The sequence below is a fragment of the Lissotriton vulgaris genome, chromosome 7 (assembly GCF_964263255.1).
Source record: "Lissotriton vulgaris chromosome 7, aLisVul1.2, whole genome shotgun sequence".
Lineage (NCBI taxonomy): Eukaryota > Metazoa > Chordata > Amphibia > Caudata > Salamandridae > Lissotriton > Lissotriton vulgaris.
This window is the reverse complement of record NC_141695.1, coordinates 1660166793-1660186722: the sequence shown is the minus strand read 5'-3', so window position 1 is coordinate 1660186722 and position 19930 is coordinate 1660166793. Positions and strand designations below refer to the sequence as shown.

Here is a 19930-nt window from a genome sequence, read left to right as displayed (position 1 = left end):
TTTTGGGGTACAGTCGTACAGGGTAAAAATTAAATAAATTTAAATTAAATCAATTAAATGAAATTATAAAATATAAAATTACATTAAATTATTACGTTTTTAATTTATTTTAAATGTATATGTATTAGTTTTAATTTTTTTATTATGTTTTAATATTTTTATTTAATATTTGTAAAATTATATGTATTTTATAATTATTTTAACATTATTATTAATACATTTAAAAAAACGATATTTTTAATTCCGATATTTTTGTACTACGATATTATTTTTTCGATATTTTTGTACTTACCTTGTTAGGGATAGGATTCCGATATTTTTGACTTCGATATTTTTGTCCCGATATTTTTGTAGGTCGATATTTTTGATTTCGATATTTAGTCAGACATTCATTCTCATTTGACTCTGCTTCAGTGACTTCGACAAAACCCTCAAGTTGTGCAATCTATGTCTCTTTATTAAAAAAAAAAATTTTAGTTCCCCCTTGGACGTGGAGAAGTGTGGCTCACTGGTTAGAAGCGGCAGACCCTGAAGCAGAAGTCAGCCCGGGACCAGGGTTCAATTCCCGACGCGGCAGGGTCTTGGGTCAATGTCCGCGAACTCGATAATTCTCGCCTAGGTGCCTACGCTAACCATGGGTCCCACTCTGCAACTCTGGGCAATAGCTTGCTTAATCTCCACAACGGCCCTAGCAGCGCCGGGGATGCCTGGCTTCACCTTGGGGGTGCCCTCTCACAGGGTAAGCCAGGATGGGTTCCCCAGTGGTATACAGCGCCAGGACGCCACGTAACGAGGTAACAGTGCGCTTTACAAGTATACATGCATTACACACACATTACATACATTTGGCTAATGCTTTTTTCAGTATACCTTTTTATGTGATTTGGTTTTGTGTTTTATTTTTTCCGACTCATGGATGGTCACTATGTTGAGGAGAGAACATGCATTAGGCATCTTAATGGAACTTTGGCCCCCTTATCCTCTTCACATTCTGCTCACAGGCTGAAAAGAGACTTGAACTTTGTTAACATCACAGCATGGCCGGTTCTTGATGCAATTGTGTGGGATGCAGTTAAATTTTCATGGCCCAACTGAAGTGGTTAATGTCCCAAATGTACTTAGAGTGAACATGGGGGATGTGGTTAAACAAAACATACGTTCTGATGATTGGAATGTTCAGGCCGTAGAATCATTATTTACTGATTTAAAATATTATGCTGCCTTTGATGCTGAAGATTTATATATAGAATCTGCTAATTATGGTGACTTATTTTGCTTTCAACATTATGGTAATCATTTCCTGCATAAAACGGGTTCCAGAAGAAGTTCTGTAAATTACACACAGTGGGAACATTGCCCAGCACCATTACAAGGCAACTCCAGTACATTTTTGAAGAAGTATACTTACTTTACCGACTTTAATCAAACAAGTCCTGAGTCCTTTTATTTTAAGATGACACAGAAACCCATGTCCAAAGTTAGACTTACCGATACTAAATTGTTGTATTCGAAGTCCTTTCTAGACAAATTAGCTGTTGAAGGCTATGAGCTATGGAAAGAAACCATTGACCTTAAATCGGTTTGGGGTTCTAAAAGTTGGCGGATACAAGGCACTGAGGCTTTGCACCGTGCATGTCTCATCCCGAATCACATGTTGTTTTTGAATTCTACTATTTCTCAGACAACGTGCTTTGGATTGGCTACTTCAAAAAAGTTAAATTCCCCTGCTGTCCCTGATTTGGAAGAATATCCTGGTTGGGATAATTACACAAAGTTTTCCATTAGAGAATTGCAGACATTACTAGGTAATGCATCATTTAATGTGTCCAGTTTTCATCCAAAGGGTTGGCTGCTATGGCACAGAAGCTCTGACTCTTGCCAGCATCGCTTTCTGGGTTTAACTGAAGGTTTTACACAAATCAGGCCTGATCCACGTTTTGATCCTGACCACACTGTCACAACATATTCAGTTGGCAAATTATGTCAAATTTGGTTACAACATTCTACATTGGCTGCTGTTAAATTACATCTATCTAAGCTGACTGATGAGGTGGATATTAATGATTTCATTAAAGGCCCGGCAAGTGGTAGATCTAAACGTTGGATTTATGCTGCTTACAATGAAATTTGGAAGCTATCACAAATTGAGGCTGCTAAGCGCCTGAGAGCAATTGATCAAGCAAATTTAGAAAAGGTGCTTGCAGTTGTCAATAACAGTATTAACATGCTTTCTTCCCGCATATACACGTTGAATAACATTGTTTCTTCTGTAGTTGATATTGTAAATGATGAGGTGTCTGTTTTATACCATGGCCAAAATCAACTGCGTTCTGTGATGCAGTTTGCATGGACTCTACAGACTCTCAAATCTGGCTGTGTGCCATGGAATTACATGAACGTTTCCTCCCTCTTTGCCCCTTTAATTTGACTGACAAACAGCGCATGCTTTCAAAGCGAGATGCATCATTTTCCATGTTACACATTGAGAGGTTGGAATCTTTACCGTTCTCTGTTGCTGAGGCCACTGATGCAACGTGACTTATCCGCGGATTAATTACATTACCATTCTCGTTGTACAAATTCACTAGTTGTATGCGAAATGTGGCAATAGGGCGTTATGAACCGTTAGGAGGTGCCTTCCTCCATGAAGCATGGTCTCTTCCCTTCACATATAGGTGCCTGAAAGACGGCAGAGAAGTTAATCTGAATGGGGAAGAATGCACAGAGTCCCCTGACCATTCATTAATATGCAGACACATTCAATTGCATGGTTCCTGCAACCAGGAACGGCCTAATCTGGCCTGTGTTTTGAAAGGGACTCCTGTACCCGCAATAGGTTTCCACATTCACACTTTTGGCAAATGGTAGTTATTTGCTGTTGAATAACGAGGAGTGTTGTGGTCTTATTGTCGGTATTGCTTATGTGGTAACTGTATCTGAACGTGTTGTGTGCTGCAAAAATATAATGTATCCCCCTACGCATGGGAATTCAGATGTTTCCATCTGGCCGCGCATCCCAACCTTGAAAGCAGAGTTCAATGGTATGACTAGAATAAGAGCCCTTTTGTCTCAGAAAGAGGTGGCCCTGAGTTCGGTCCGAGAAACTTTCGTCCTTCACATAGCTAACACACTCACAGAAGTGCAAGCGCTTTTAAATACTGATTTACCGTTACATTTCAGCGAGTTGGTTCATCAAATCTTTGATGCCTCCTCCACTTACGGCCTGGCTCACTTTTTTAAATTAGTTTGCAGCGGTCTCGTGACTTCATTTGAAAAAATCTTTGGGGTCATCCCTGCCTTTTTTCATTCTATTTTTTCAAGTTTGTTCGGAGGCTTTCCTGTCTTGCTGGCTTTAGTTGCGGCCGTTTTGGTGATATTTTGCTTTATTACAAATGGATGACCATCCTGCATTAGGAGCAGAAGAACCCCTCCTGTCACTGTTTCGCCACCGGATGCTTGATTACTATGGCACCCTGCCGCTTGCGACTTTAAGCACGGCATTTGGATTATCGTTTCGATTTTCCTTTTTCACATGTGTCCAGCCTGTGTTTCATTGCCTGAGCTGCGATTTCCACTGGGCCCTTGATTTGTGTCTCTTCTTGACAGTGTCTCCTGAAGTCGACTTTAATCATCTGATGAGCCCCGTAGTTGCTCACGGGTTGGTTTGTTCTGGCGAAAGGATTATGGCCTTGGCAGCGATGCATGGACTAATGGGTCGTTGGGATGTAATCGCAGCAGCGCATGAGTTCTTGGCAAGGAGCTTTCTTGAGAACCCACTGAGTTGTCCTCTGATGTTAATAGAGGATCCAGTGACGGAGCAGCACGTATGTTCCTTCCCACTAATTAATTGGATGGCTGAACTGTTTTCGGATGATGACAGTGATTTCATATTGGAGGCTGTGGCTGCATATTTTGCATATTCGATTCTTTCGTGAGATGCCATGGAGTTTATTTTACTTTTTTTGGCACCTGCTTTTTATATTTTTGGACAGTGCCTTTTTTCATGTGTGAACAATTTTTTATATACGTCCCAAATCTATTGACTTATATTTTCAAAGGTTGGATCAATTATATTTGGCCACTATAGGCCTGCATATATACTTTTAGAGAATAGATTGGGTCATTATTATTGAACTCTGTTTTCAGGTTAAGCCCCTTCCAGGTTCTGCCTTTAGATGATTATTTGACAGTGCTCTGGTCATTGGGGGGGGGTGTCATATAGCTACTTCTTTTCTACAAATTGTGTTAAGTTAGCATGAGTTTATTAAATGTTTGCACGCCGTTTTTCATTCTTGCTTCACTTTTGCACACGACACATAATTGTTGTTTTAGCTTTCAACCCAGAAGAGCTTCGTGATTTACTAGAGAAATAATATGTTATTGCTCTGATATCAGTTTTGTTCTGCACTCTGTCTGCACACCGAGTGCTGAAGGCTACACGGATAACTTAACCCAGTGTTGTTGTAAGGTCTGATCTTCGCACCCTTATAGACATAATACACATGCTGCTGCCAAAATCGGGCTCTAGGCGAGTTTTACATTGTGATGCTGAATACACAAAAACACACTTGATATGCTTCGCATGCAGAGAGCTGGTGGGAGGTGATGTGATCGTCCTGCCACTGAGATTTTAAGGTATAGGCCCGCCCTTCTAAAACCCAAATGAGACCTTCATAGATATAATATACTATGCTAAATAGGGAGAGTGTGAATTAGACATTGTTAATTTCTATTCATTTCAGCATATTAATATGCTCTCACCATTCGCCTTTAATGGACTGATAACTATGCTGATAACTTTGTTGCTTATAATATGTTTGCTAGTGTTATACAAGATACTGCGTTTGAGAACCTTGCATAGGTAAATAAATATTTCAAACTTGCACATTTCCTCTTTTACTCCTCGTTCTGCTTTGTGATGATTATATAACGAAAGAGTGTTTATGTGTTCCACGATTCCTGAGGTACTCTAAGTTCATGTTCTGGTCTGTCTAAGCATTGGGAGTTTGTTATGACCAATGAGACACTGTAGCTAGCTCGGTAAAGGGATTTTGGGTACTGAGGTGAGTTTTGGGCCATCCTAATTCACCGAGGTTCCAGGTCTATATGCACAGTTCTGTAGGAGAACGGAATTCCCGCTACAAAGCGATACAAAAGGGGATGATGGACGGAGCGTTTGAGCAAATCAAACACTCACCCCCAGTCAACTGATCTGGGTTTAATCCATCACCATTCTTTAGCTCACTCAGCCACCCCAGTTCAGACATGGCCATATGCAAATCAGTCTGACCCTGTGCCTCATGGGAACAGTCCAGCCCGAACTGCAAAGCCATGTCTTCCCTGGACCGGAAACAAGCATCCTGGGACCGGTTTCGGATTCATAATCCTCATCAGCCAGGCTATCTTGAATCCAGTGGCCAAGTGAGCAAGGGACTCACTTCTAAGCATACCCTGCCAACTTAGGGCGAACAAAGCGATACAAACGGGGATGATGGACGGAGCGTTCGAGCAAATCAAACACTCACCCCCAGTCAACTGATCTGGGTTTAATCCATCACCATTCTTTAGCTCACTCAGCCACCCCAGTTCAGACATGGCCATATGCAAATCAGTTTGACCCTGTGCCTCATGGGAACAGTCTAGCCCGAACTGCCATGCCATGTCTTCCCTGGACCGGAACAAGCATCCTGGGACCGGTTTCAGATTCATAATCCTCATCAGCCAGGCTATCTTGAATCCAGTGGCCAAGTGAGCAAGGGACTCACGTCTGAGCATACCCTGCCAACTTGGGGCGAACAAAGCGATACAAAAGGGGATGATGGACGGATCGTTTGAGCAAATCAAACACTCATCCCCAGTCAACTGATCTGGGTTTAATCCATCACCATTCTTTAGCTCACTCAGCCACCTCAGTTCAGACATGGCCATATGCAAATCAGTCTGACCCTGTGCCTCATGGGAACAGTCCAGTCCTAACTATCTGAAAGAGACACGTTAGTGATAGATTCCTTACCTTAGAATATCCCCAGGCGTCAGACTGCATCCGGAAACTTTTGCGTAGCAGTACCCTTGCGCGTCGGTAGGCGTCGTCTGCGGCTCCGCGTCCGTCGTGGGCTCCGTGATGACGTCGTCAGAGTACTTAGACGCCGCCTCCGCGTGCTGACGTCAGTTCTTCTTTTTTCCACGCCAGCCAGCGCTGATCTGGAAAGAGCAGTTACCCAAGTCAATTTTTGACTAACATTTTGGTGATCATTTTGATCCTTTTCGAAGTCTTCACGACTCAGACTGTGCCGTAGGAATGCCCGGCTTCAAGCATTTCGACGAGTGCGACTGCACCATGTCGGTCACGGACTCTCACCGCCTGTGCCTGACGCGTTTGGGCGTCAACCACGACGACGAGGCCTGCCCCGACTGTCGGGCCCTTTTGAGGAAAGCCAGGCGGGAGCAGTCCCGCAGGCGGCTCGAACTCCGGCAGTCGGCCCCGCGCCGCGTGAGGTCCCTGTCCCACGGGAGGTCGAGGGACAGGTCGCGGGGACGGAGCCGTCACAGCTCCGGGAGTCGGCACCACTCCTCCGGGTCCAAGTCGTCAGGTAAGATACACAAGAAGTCGAAGAGGCATCATCGCTCTTCTGACTCCCCCCGATGCTCGCGCGATGCGGCCGGGGGTTCGGGTGACAACACCCATGCGGCTCCTCGGGAGTCACGGGCGTCGTGTCCGGCCCCATACCCTCCGGTCCCTGGGCTGAACGCGACGCCGGAGGAGATTGAGCGTTTCCTCATGGCCATGTGGTCCCTTTCTCCTCCGACGGGTTCCGCGGCGCCTCCGGGCCCAGCGGACCCGTCTGGGGGCCCTAGTGGGTCTGAGGCTTCGACCACGACGCCGTTGGGTGCTTCGGGCCCGGCGCCGCAGGGAACAGTGGCACCGGCGCTGCCGGCGCCTTCGGGCCCGACGCCGCTGGGCCTTCCTCGGGCTCTGGATCGTCACCGGTGGACCTTACGACCCCCCCAGCATCGGTCCGTCTGGTGTCACCTTCCGTGCCGTCCTCGGGCGGCGCCGCCCCCGATACCTCCCTTGCTTCGGTTCCGACGTTGGGACGGCGCCTATCGGCGCCGCACCCGACGCCGTTTGGAGATTTTTACTTCTATGAACCGAACTCATTCAATTACAACCCTGAATCTCAGGAGATGGGTGATGAGGAGGATTGGGAGGGGTCTGAGGACCCTCTGACCAAGGAGTGTCAGTCTAATATGGACTGGGCAGGAGACCTTGGGGAGGCCAGTGGCCTGGACACCTCTCCAGACACTGGATTTGTCTCTCCTCCTACCGTGGCTTCGGAGGAGGGAGCTACCTATGGTGTGGTGTTGACGAGGGCTGCCAAGGCCTTGGGCCTTGACCTCCTCGTCGCGGCCGTGAGGACTAACTTCCTCACAGAGGTCCTTAAACCGCAGTCATGCTCGTCTGAGCCTCTGCTGCCTTTTAATGAGGCCTTGACTGACGTTCTTTTGGGCACTTGGTCCAGGCCCGCTACGGGTTCGCCCGTAGATAGAAACGTGGCCAGACGCCACCGCCCGGCTCTGGGCGACCCATGTTTCCTGTCCTCCCACCCCACCCCCGAGAGTCTGGTCATCCAGGCCTCTAATTCCCAGACCGCATTTCTGACGGCCCCGCCGGACAGGGAATCCAAGAGGTACGAGAATTATGGAAAGAAAATATTCTCCTCCCTTAGTTTGGGATTGCGGTCTTCCAACACCGCATGCCTCTTGGGCCGCTACACCCACTCTCTGTGGGAGACGGTGACGGAAGTGCTGCCAGAGTGCCCGTTGGAGGTACGGGCCAAACTCGGCCAAGCCCTTGTGGAGGGCCGAGATGCAGCCAAGTATTCAATCAGGTGTGGGCTGGATACTACCGACTCGCTAGGCAGAGCGATGGCTACGACAGTGGCGGTGAGACGCCACGCCTGGCTGAGGTCCGCTAATTTTTCAGCAGATGTCCAGAACACTCTGATGGACATGCCGTTCGATGGCTGTCGCCTCTTTGGCGACAAGGCAGACCATGCGCTTGAGCGCTTTAAGGACTCCAGGGCTACGGCCAAGTCCTTGGGCCTCTCGGCCCGCGCCAGCAAACGGGTGCCTTTCGCTCCTTTAGTGGCCAGGGAAGGGGCGCCCCCACACGTGCCGCCAGCCACTCGCCTCAGACTATCGTCCAGCGCGGCGGCGGCCGTGGTAACCCCCACGGAGGTGGTCGGGGAACCAGGCGAAGTCAGTCCACACCTGCCCCCGCGGCATCCACCTCTAAACCCTCCTAGTCCGTGCTTTTCGGCCCATGTGACGCCAGTGGGAGGCAGGGTTCGCCATCACCACTGTCACTAGCGCAGTGTCACTTCGGACAGGTGGGTGCTGCAGATCGTCCGGAGGGGCTACTCCCTCCCCTTCGAGACGACTCCTCAAGCCATGCCACCGCAACAGCACCGCGAATCGGGGGATCACTTCCGGCTCCTGCAGGAGGAAGTTTCGGCCCTCTTGGCCAAGGGGGCCATAGAGCGCGTTCCTGGGCCAGAAGTAGGACGTGGTTGCTACTCCCACTACTTTCTGGTACCCAAGAAGGGCAAAGGGGGCTCACGCCCTATCTTGGATCTGAGGAACGTCAACGGCTTCCTCTGGAAGGAGAAGTTCAAAATGCTGACTCTGGCTCAGGTCTTAGTTGCCCTAGACCCAGGAGACTGGATGGTAGCGTTGGACTTGCAGGACGCGTATTTCCACATGCCCGTCCTGCCGGCCCACCGGCGTTACCTGCGGTTCATGGTAGGCCACAAGCACTTTCAGTTTACCGTGCTCCCCTTCGGCCTTACCAGCGCCCCACGGGTGTTCACGAAGGTGATGGCGGTGGTCGCAGCTCATCTGCGCAGGTTGGGGTCTCAGTCTTCCCCTACCTCGACGACGGTTGTTGAAGGCAGGCTCGCCCCAGACAGTCGTCAGCCACCTCCAGACTACGGCGGATCTCCTGCACCAGCTGGGATTTTCCATCAATGTGCTGAAGTCACACCTGTGCCCCTCTCAGAAGCTCCTTTTCATCGGAGCGGTTCTCGACTCGGTGCAGTTTCAGGTTTACCCGCCCGAACAACGGGTTCGGGATATACAGGCTCTGATTCTGATCTTCCGGCCTTTATCCCGAGTTTCGATCAGGTTGACGCTGCGGCTTCTGGGGCTGATGGCCTCCTGCATCCTTCTGGTGCATCACTCACGGTGGCGGATGCGGGCTCTGCAGTGGGACCTGAAGTTTCAGTGGGCCCAGCATCAGGGCAACCTGTCCGACCATGTCCTGATCTCGGAGGGCACTGCGAGTTAGCTGCAGTGGTGGCTCACAGACCGCGATTGGGTAAGCGGCAGATCCCTCTCCCTTCCCCAACCGGACCACGTAGTTGTGACGGACGCGTCCCTCCAGGGCTGGGGAGGCCACATGGGAGAGGCGGAGATCAGAGGCCTCTGGTCTCCGGCGGAGTCCCGGCTCCATATCAACCTGTTGGAGCTGCGGGCGATTCGTCTAGCACTGAAGGCATTCCTCCCATCTGTCCGAGGGAGTGTAGTGCAGGTGTTCACGGACAACACCACCGCCATGTGGTACTGCAACAAACAGGGCGGGGTGGGGTCGTGGACCCTCTGCCAGGAGGCTCTGCGCCTCTGGCAATGGCTGGAACATCAGGGCGTGACTCTGATGGTTCAACACCTGGCAGGTTCTCTGAACGCCAGGGTGGACGAACTCAGCCGACGGTGCTCGATGGATCACAAATGGCGTCTAAACTCGGACGTGGCGCAAGGCCTCTTTCAGCAGTGGGGAGAGCCTTGGTTAGATCTATTCGCCACCGAAGAGAACGCGCAATGTCATCAGTTCTGCGCGTTGGAATTTCCAAGGCGGCACTCGCTCGGAGACGCTTTTCGTCGCGAGTGGAGCTGCGGTCTGTTGTACGCCTTTCCGCCTATACCACTTCTGCTCAGAGTGCTGAAGAAGATCAAGCGCGACCGGGCACAAGTCATCCTTGTGGCTCCGGACTGGGCACGAAGGTACTGGTATCCCGAGCTACTCAGTATATCAGTCGATCCCCCGGTTCATCTGCCTCTTCAAGAGGACCTTCTGTCGCAGCAGCAGGGGACGGTCCTCCACCCGAACCTGTCCAGTCTCCACCTCCATGCTTGGAGATTGAGGCCATTCGGCTTGCCTCCTGAAGTCTGTAACATCATTCTGGCAGCCAGGCGTCCCTCCATAAAGTCGGTATTCACCTGCAGGTGGAACAGATTTGTGGCATGGTGCACAGCAAAGGCTGTGGATCCCCTCAATGCCCCTCTTTCTGAGGTTCTCCTCTTTCTTCTATCTCTTGCCCAGCAGGGCTCTGCTCTGGGCACTGTCAAGGGCTATCTTTCAGCTCTTTCAGCCTTTCTGAGGCTGCCTGACCAACCTTCTTTGTTCAAGTCCCCTATCGTTAATCGATTCCTGAAGGGCATCACTCATACGTTCCCTCCTGTTCCCTTCGTGATGCCTCAGTGGGACTTGAACCTGGTTCTTACGTTTCTGATGTGCGCTCCCTTTGAGCCACTTCACAACTGTCCTCTTCACCTTCTTTCTTTGAAGACTGCCTTCCTGGTAGCCATCACCTCTGCCAGGAGCGTGAGTGAGCTCCGGGTTCTATCTTGTAAGCCTCCTTTCCTTTCAGTCCACCCGGACAAGGTTGTGTTACGGACGAGGCCCTCCTTCCTACCCAAGGTAGTCACGGCCTTCCACATTGGGCAATCCATCACGTTGCCCACCTTCTTTCCGCCTCCGCACCCCTCGAGAGAGGAGGAGAGGCTCCACCTTCTGGACCCAAAACGTGCGCTCTCATTTTATCCGAATCACACACAACAGTTCCGGGTGGATGATCAACTCTTTGTTGGATACGCGGGCGCTGAGAAAGGGAAAGCGGTGCACAAGTGGACCATCTCCCGGTGGATTATCTTGTGCATCCAGGCGTGTTACTCCTTGGCTAAGAAGGAACCCCCTGTTGGGCTGAGGGCTCATTCCACTCGACCTCCACACCACCACGGGGTTGGTATTGCTGGGGTATCTATTATAAGGTAAGGAATCTATCACTAACTTGTCTCTTTCAGATGCACAAGTTACTACTTGTGTAACGATATATCTGTAAGAGACATTAGTTAGTGATAGATTCCTTACCGACCCACCCATCCTCCCCGTTCTGCGAACCGATATCTAGGGTTAAGGTCATCCCCTTTCAGGGCCCTATTTTCATGGCACTAGTGTTGGTTTTTGGGCATGGCTCTGCACAACTGGCGCGGAAAAGCTGTGTCTAAGAACTGACGTCGATTTACAAAAAGGGGGTGGTGATGAACAGAGTGTCTGAGTTAAACAGACCACTCTTACCCAGTCCAAAGATCAGGGCTTGATCCATCACAGTTATTTATCTCACTGCCCCATCCCAGCTCAGAACCTGGCTATATGCAAATCGGTCTGTCCCTGGCCCAGTGCATCATGGGAACAGGGCAGACTAAACTACCAAGCCAATTCTTCACCAGAAAGGAGACAAGCTACCGGGGACCGGTTTCTGGCATTTCAGCCTTCTTCGGCCCGGCTTGCTTGAATCCTGATGGAGCAGTGAGAAAGGGACTCATGTCTGAGCATACCCTGCCACACCTATAGTGGCCAAAAACGATTTACAAAAAGGGGGTGGTGATGAACAGAGTGTCTGAGTTAAACAGACCACTCTTACCCAGTCCAAAGATCAGGGCTTGATCCATCACCGTTATTTATCTCACTGCCCCATCCCAGCTCAGAACCTGGCTATATGCAAATCAGTCTGTCCCTGGCCCAGTGCATCATGGGAACAGGGCAGACTAAACTACCAAGCCAATTCTTCACCAGAAAGGAGACAAGCTACCGGGGACCGGTTTCTGGCATTTCAGCCTTCTTCGGCCCGGCTTGCTTGAATCCTGATGGAGCAGCGAGAAAGGGACTCATGTCTGAGCATACCCTGCCACCCCTATAGTGGCCAAAAACGATTTACAAGAAGGGGGTGGTGATGAACAGAGTGTCTGAGTTAAACAGACCACTCTTACCCAGTCCAAAGATCAGGGCTTGATCCATCACCGTTATTTATCTCACTGCCCCATCCCAGCTCAGAACCTGGCTATATGCAAATCAGTCTGTCCCTGGCCCAGTGCATCATGGGAACAGGGCAGACTAAATTACCAAGCCAATTCTTCACCAGAAAGGAGACAAGCTACCGGGGACCGGTTTCTGGCATTTCAGCCTTCTTTGGCCCGGCTTGCTTGAATCCTGATGGAGCAGTGAGAAAGGGACTCATGTCTGAGCATACCCTGCCACACCTATAGTGGCCAAAAACGATTTACAAAAAGGGGGTGGTGATGAACAGAGTGTCTGAGTTAAACAGACCACTCTTACCCAGTCCAAAGATCAGGGCTTGATCCATCACCGTTATTTATCTCACTGCCCCATCCCAGCTCAGAACCTGGCTATATGCATATCAGTCTGTCCCTGGCCCAGTGCATCATGGGAACAGGGCAGACTAAACTACCAAGCCAATTCTTCACCAGAAAGGAGACAAGCTACCGGGGACCGGTTTCTGGCATTTCAGCCTTCTTCGGCCCGGCTTGCTTGAATCCTGATGGAGCAGTAAGAAAGGGACTCATGTCTGAGCATACCCTGCCACACCTATAGTGGCCAAAAACGATTTACAAAACTGACGTCAGCACGCGGAGGCGGCGTCTAAGTACTCCGACGACGTCATCACGGCGCCGACGACGGACGCGGAGCCGCAGACGACGCCTACCTACGCGCAAGGGTACTGCTACGCAAAAGTTTTCGGATCCAGTCTGACGCCTGGGGATATTCTAAGGTAAGGAATCTATCACTAACTAATGTCTCTTACAGATATATCGTTACACAAGTAGTAACTTGTGCGCTAAGCCATGTCTTCCCTGGACCGGAACCAAGCATCCTGGGACCGGTTTCGGATTCATAATCCTCATCAGCCAGGCTATCTTGAATCCAGTGGCCAAGTGAGCAAGGGACTGACGTCTGAGCATACCCTGCCAACTTAGGGCGAACTAAGAGATACAAAAGGGGATGATTGACGGAGCGTTTGTGCAAATCAAACACTCACCCCCAGTCAACTGATCTGGGTTTAATCCATCACCATTCTTTAGCTCACTTAGCCACCCCAGTTCAGACATGGCCATATGCAAATCAGCTTGACCCTGTGCCTCATGGGAACAGTCCAGCCGGAACTGCCATACCATGTCTTCCCTGGACCGGAAACAAGCATCCTGGTACCGGTTTCAAATTCATAATCCTCATCTGCCAGGCTATCTTGAATCCAGTGGCCAATTGAGCAAGGGACTCATGTCTGAGCATTCCCCGCCAACTTAGGGCGAACAAAGGGATACAAAAGGGGATGATGGACGGAGCGATTGAGCAAATCAAACACTCACCCCCAGTCAACTGATCTGGGTTTAATCCATCACCATTCTTTTGCTCACTCAGCCACCCCAGTTCAGACATGGCCATATGCAAATCAGTCTGACCCTGTGCCTCATGGGAACATTCCAGCCCGAACTGCCAAGGCATGTCTTCCCTGGACCGGAAACAAGCATCCTGGGACCGGTTTCGGATTCATAATCCTCATCAGCCAGGCTATCTTGACTCCAGTGGCCAAGTGAGCAAGGGACTCACGTCTGAGAATACCCTGCCAACTTAGGGCGAACAAAGCGATACAAAAGGGGATGATGGACGGAGCGTTTGAGCAAATCAAACACTCACCCCCAGTCAACTGATCTGGGTTTAATCCATCACCATTATTTAGCTCACTCAACCACCCCAGTTCAGACATGGCCATATGCAAATCAGTCTGACCCTGTGCCTCATGGGAACAGTCCAGCCCCAACTGCCAAGCCATGTCTTCCCTGGACCGGAAACAAGCATCCTGGGACTGGTTTCGGATTTATAATGCTCTTCAGCCAGGCTATCTTGAATCCAGTGGCAGTTCGGGCTGGACTGTTCCCATGGGGCACAGGGTCAGACTGATTTGCATATGGCCATGTGTGAAGTGGGGTGGCAGAGTGGGCTAAAGAACAGTGATGGATTAAACCCAGATCAGTTGACTGGGGGTGAGTGCTTGTATTGTCAACGCTCCGTCCATCATTTCCTTTGGTTTTTCTTTGTTCTTCATAAGTTGGCAGGGTATGCTCAGACGTGAGACCTTGCTCACTTTGCCACTGGATTCAAGCAAGCCGGGCTGAAGACTGCTGGAATGCCAATAACCGGTTTTCGGTAGCTTGATTCCGGTCCAGGGAAGGCATGGCTCGGCCGTTCGGGCTGGACTGCTCCCATGAAGCACAGGGTCAGACTGATTTGCATATGGCCATGTCTGAACTGGGGTGGCAGAGTGGTCTAAAGAACGGTGATGGATTAAACCCAGATCAGTTGACTGGGGGTGAGTGCTTGTATTGTCAACGCTCCGTCTATCATTTCCTTTGGTTTTCCATAGTTAAAGTATAAAGCATGGTTACTACATCACATTTGAATTCTCTTATGAGTGCACAACATCTATTAGTGTTAGGAGTAACAGCAATCACTTTACAGCCACTGTCAATTTTTAACACCCACATCAAGTACTCTTGTATAAACCTATATCGAATAAGAGAGCCTGTTACGTTCTCAAAACGTCTTGTTTTCAGTACATGCTCAAACTGTGCATTATTTGTTAATTTTTTTTTTATTCCCCTGATGAAGGGACCTTCCCGGGATGCATTGGGAACAAGGCATTAAATATTTCATGAAGATCATTTGTTTGTAATACAATGTAATGAGATAAATGTATCATGATCATTGTATGTTTTAGAGTTGCAACAGTCAGAAATATTGGTTGTGAATAACAAAAAGATAAAAAATTGTAACAAATTGCAATACAATTGCATAGCATCATTGATGTATACGTTTACTTAATTGTTGAACCTTAGGGGCACGTGTTTTGCACCTTGATGTGTGTGACAAGTTTGTGCACACCGCTTCAGAGTCTGTTAACCTGACAGGTGCAGGTTAGGTCTCAAGGTAGCACAAAACAGATAAACTTCGGTTTACATACAGAGTATTTGATAAAATGTATTAGATTGGTGTGCAGGCTATATCCACGATTATGATGGTTCGTAACCACTGTCAGTCAGCAGTAGAAGAGCTAGCCTTCTGGCTCTGCCACTGGTTTCATCTTCTTCTCCTTTCTCATTCAGGCTCTTGTTCCTCTGGGGACTATTCCCTTTCTTGTCATGCCTCTATTGAAGATAGTTGTGACTTGATTATATCACTATGGTCCCTATTTGCTTATATGTGGCATGGTTAGGTATCTCTATTGGCTGCTTTGCATTTACATGCCATCCATTTATTTCGAATACAGATTCATTGCTACGAAATTCATTTATCTTCCTTCTGCTATCTGGAGACTTTGTCCTACGTCACCTGGTCGCTTCTATTTGCAACATGTGTGATCAAGTTCGACTGCGCTTGAAGTCCGGCACTGCATTTTGCTATGGGGGTTTCCTTCTTTATCACCCCTTTTCCTTATTATGTTACCTCCTGGTATGGTGGTTTCCATGCACCTTTCTCTCCCCTTCGTGGCGGACACAGTGTTGTTTTCTATGAACTGTACTACTCCATTTACTATGTTGTTTTATCAGTGCGTCTTGCTGTTATTCCGGTTATTCTTCCATATCATTTGTATGTCTTTCCTTGGGGAAGGGTAACATTCTGTTGCGCTGTTCCCTTTTTTCTAAGGGGATATACTCATATAGCTGGATACCCTTTTTGTATCTTAATGAGATCCTATGACTGTATTCTTCCAGATATATGTATATTTTAAGGGATTGTCTATAGCTCTTTATTATATTTATGGCCGCTTCCTTATTGCAATTGTTTCTCTTCACTAACATGATTACTCCATGATATTAGGAAATTGTTCAGTGGCTTTTCAGAGTTTTCTGTGTTATACATGTCCTATTTTGTGTCCTGTATTCGTCCTATGATCCCCATGGCCTTATTAGGTCGGTTATTGGCATTTCTTCTTGCCATGGATAATTTCCCTTTACACTGTGGTTGTTGTCTTGTCTATCCTGTGGTTGATTCCTTTGTGGTCACCTGATATACCTGGGACAGATGCTGTTGAGGTTGAAACTTCATATTTTTCCCTGTTGTAATTCTGTTGACTTGTTGTGACAGGTCAACCGGCATTTTGTTCCAATGGTTTTCAATGTACAATTTTTAAACATCTGGGGCCAGATGTAGGAAGTCTAATAACGGTCAGTAACAGCCAAAATTTCCGAATTTCGGCAGTTACAACCGGTATTAGGCATTTGAGATGTAGGTGGCTACATTTCAGATTCGGTAATTTACCGAATCGGTAATTTAAGGAATTGGTAAATTACTAAGGGCCAGATGTATCAAAGGGTTTTGCCCATTCTGTGTCTATGGGGAAATGTGTTGATACATATGGCCCCAAATTCTTAAATACTGATTCGGTAAATTACCGAATCTGAAATGTAGGAAGCACTCAAGTGAGTGCTTTTCACTTGTAAGGATTTGTTATTTACCACCAACTACAAGTTGGTGGTAAATAACTAAAACTGTTAAAAAAGCAATTTTGTGCGTTTTTAACTGTGCCATGTGGCAGACATACATGCCCTTAGGGCATGTATGTGTGCCACATGTGCACCCATGCACTATACAGGGGTGCAACAGGGTGTCAATGTGACACCCTGCCACCCTTGTAGGTCTTCCCCCTCTTACCGATTCGGTATTTACCGAATCGGTATTCCCCATTCATTCCTATGGGCCTGGAGGCCCAAAGGAATGAATGGGGAATACCTATTCGGTAAATTCTGAATCGGTATTTACCGAATTTTACCGATGTGGTAAAAATTACTGAAGGAATACCTACATACCATTTACCCATTCTAAAATACCGAATTGGTAAAACTCTGTATTTTAGAATCGGTAAATGGTATGTACCTACATCTGGCCCCTGGTCCCTTATCAGGGCTTGTGGTGTTTAAGTTACTATGTGCTGGACTTATGATTGAGTGTGATATTTTTTCTCAGTCGCCCTTTTCCCCCTGTCTTTGTTTTCTGACCAGTTCATATTGCATGTATATTCTTTGTAGTTCGTAGACCCTCCTCCGGGGATGGTCTGGCTTGTGTATCTGTTTCTAAGTAGGAAATATGCAGCTAGATATCTCTAGCAGATGTAATGTATGTGTCTTGTAAAGCGCACTGCTGCCCTGAGGCGTCGTGGCGCTGTAGACCGCTGGGGAACCTGTCCTGGCTATCCCTGTGAGATGGTCCCTACTGGGTATCTCCAAGGTGAAACCAGGCATCCCCGGCGAATGTGGGGGGCCGTTGTAGAGATGAGGGAAGCTAATGCCCAGAGTTGCCAAGTGTTATCCCTGGTTAGAGTAGGCACAGAGGGAGAATTATCGAGTCCGCTGACCTTGATCCACGACCCTGCCGCGTCTGGAATTGAACCCTGGTCCCGGGCCGTTCTCTGCTTCCGGGTCTGCCGCCTCTAACCAGTGAGCCAAACCACTCCACAAGATGAACAAGTTATATACCTTTGGTACCGATGTATCTAGTAGAGACAAGATCTAGCCGCAGATTCCTAATGCCCCTCCCCTCCTCACCGCACTGCAAACTATTTTTCTTTCTTCTTCATTTATATTGAGTGTGTTTGGGATGTCCTACTTGTAGGCATTCTTGTTGTGTTGTAGGCTCATTAGATATCATTCCTGGGGATATCCTGGTTGTGTTGCAGGTTCATTCTTGCTTCATTTCTGTATACTCCTCCGTTCAGTTGGTGGTACCTCGTGGTTATGTCTATTTCTTGGAAGGTTAGAAGGACATTGCTATTCCTGCTTTCTGCCCTAAGTCTTGTTGGACCTCTTGCATCTCTGACTGTTTCCTTCTTTCCTATGCATTCAACCGGTACGTTACCCATGGTGTTTATTGTCTTGACACATTGTTCCAATAGGCAGTTTCGGTATATGGCTCCACCTTTTGAGCATGGACTATAGTCACAAAGAAACTGAGGTCAACCTGTCAGCAGTGGGGTTATATGGACTCCACTGATATCACTTCCAGTGAGTACGTAGCTTCGGAGTTGCTTGATGCCCTCTGCCGGCGCGCCGACGTACTGTAGTGGGAAATAAAAGTGTCCGGATCTAGTATGGCTAGGATTCTCAGTAAGGAATCTGTGGCTAGCTCCTGCCTCTACCAGATACATTGTTACTGTAGGTAAGTAACGTGTTCTACATGAACATAACATTTAGCTTGAGAAGATAGTACCATGTTTGGAGGTCGGAGCTCCACTCTCAAATAGTAAATACTGGCATGAGGCAGCAAGGATATAATTAAGGAAGATTCCCTGTACAATTTTCAGACATTTGCCAGAGCTGGACTTTTGAGATATATATGTTTTTATATTTATTATAACATTGTAACACCTTTTTATATTTCATTTAAGGAAACAAGATGTAAGCAGTCGTGACCTCAAAGTAAACAGTGTTAAAAAGGTATTTTGAATGATTTTTGCATTTTAATATTTTTGAAAAACAGTACTTACAATTGACAGCGGAGAAGATTCCTATATCTTATTTGGAGTAAATTTCAATGTACCCATTATAATCCCCTTAACCAGTAGGTTGGTGATATATGTAAAGAATGAAATTCATTTTTCTATCGACACCTAATAGTAAAGTACATTTTGTATACAATGCAGTTTGTTACATCCCAAGCATAGGACTTTGTTTACCTGCTACTTAATTCTCCCAATTTTATGTTGGTTAATGACAAGTGGCAAGAGAGCTGGAAACTACATAAAAATATATCTCTCTCTCTCTCTGTGTATATATATATACATATATATTACAATGTTCCTGTTTCACCAATCCGTGGTGAAAAGAAGATCAGGTAAGGACCTCTTTACGTGACTTTTCCTCAATCAATCAGATTAAAAGAAGCATCAACGATATTTTCCATTGAAGTATAAGTATTTATTTCACAAAGATGAAATAAAAAGACATGGTGTCGTCCATGACGCGTTTCACTCCTAAAAGGAGCTTGTTCACATGACGCGCCCCATAGATTAATCACAATTTATAATCAGTGCACAGGTGATTTGATTCAAACACAAAAAAAGTGCAGTAGTGAAAATAAAGAAAGGACTATAATGTTCGCCATATTGCAAGTATAAATGTAACAATTCCTTAGCAATCGTATTATCCTTATGGAAATCATAGCAAAGTGGTTTGCTCAATTCATGAAATTCAATCACTATGTACATAATTTACATCAAACAATTCATGTTGTATGAAAAAGTAAAAAGATAACCGACAAGTATTATAATCTAAATACAGTGTAAGAGTCAAACACTGAGAGTGGAAAAAATAAATAAATAAAAAATATTTTTGAATCTTATCTACGGTTGTAGGTTTCCAAAACTCCATAAATATATACGATATATAAATTTTTTGTAATTTAGGTTTATGACTCTTATAAGTAAAAGAGATGAAAGTCTGAAAATGATCGACAAGTGTCTTAATCATTATAATATAGTGCACAAACTGAGCAAAAAACCAATAAACATTCCAAGTCATATCCTTATTGAAAAAAGTCCATCATCAATGATTCATATCATGAGGATAATTTTAGATGTAATCCAAAGGGAATTTTTCTTTAGAATCGATAAGTTTAGTTGGCAGTAGAAAATCTTGTTGCAATTTATGGCCTAAAATGTAAACAAAAAATATATTTGTAAAAAAACATAACTAAAACGTGCTAAATCTTAATAAACAGTGTATCCATAAAACAATTATAGAAAGC

The 19930-nt window shown here is 46.9% G+C and overlaps 1 protein-coding gene across 1 annotated transcript in view; it reads left to right on the top strand.

The window, feature by feature from the left end:
- The window catches only part of SYCP2 (synaptonemal complex protein 2), a 3993018-nt gene that overhangs the window by 2145110 nt on the left and 1827978 nt on the right, over nucleotides 1-19930 (top strand). Inside the window, exon 30 of the mRNA XM_086932653.1 lies at nucleotides 18573-18621. Coding sequence (XP_086788779.1) covers nucleotides 18573-18621 — 49 coding nt within the window. The remainder of the gene's footprint in view (nucleotides 1-18572; nucleotides 18622-19930) is intronic.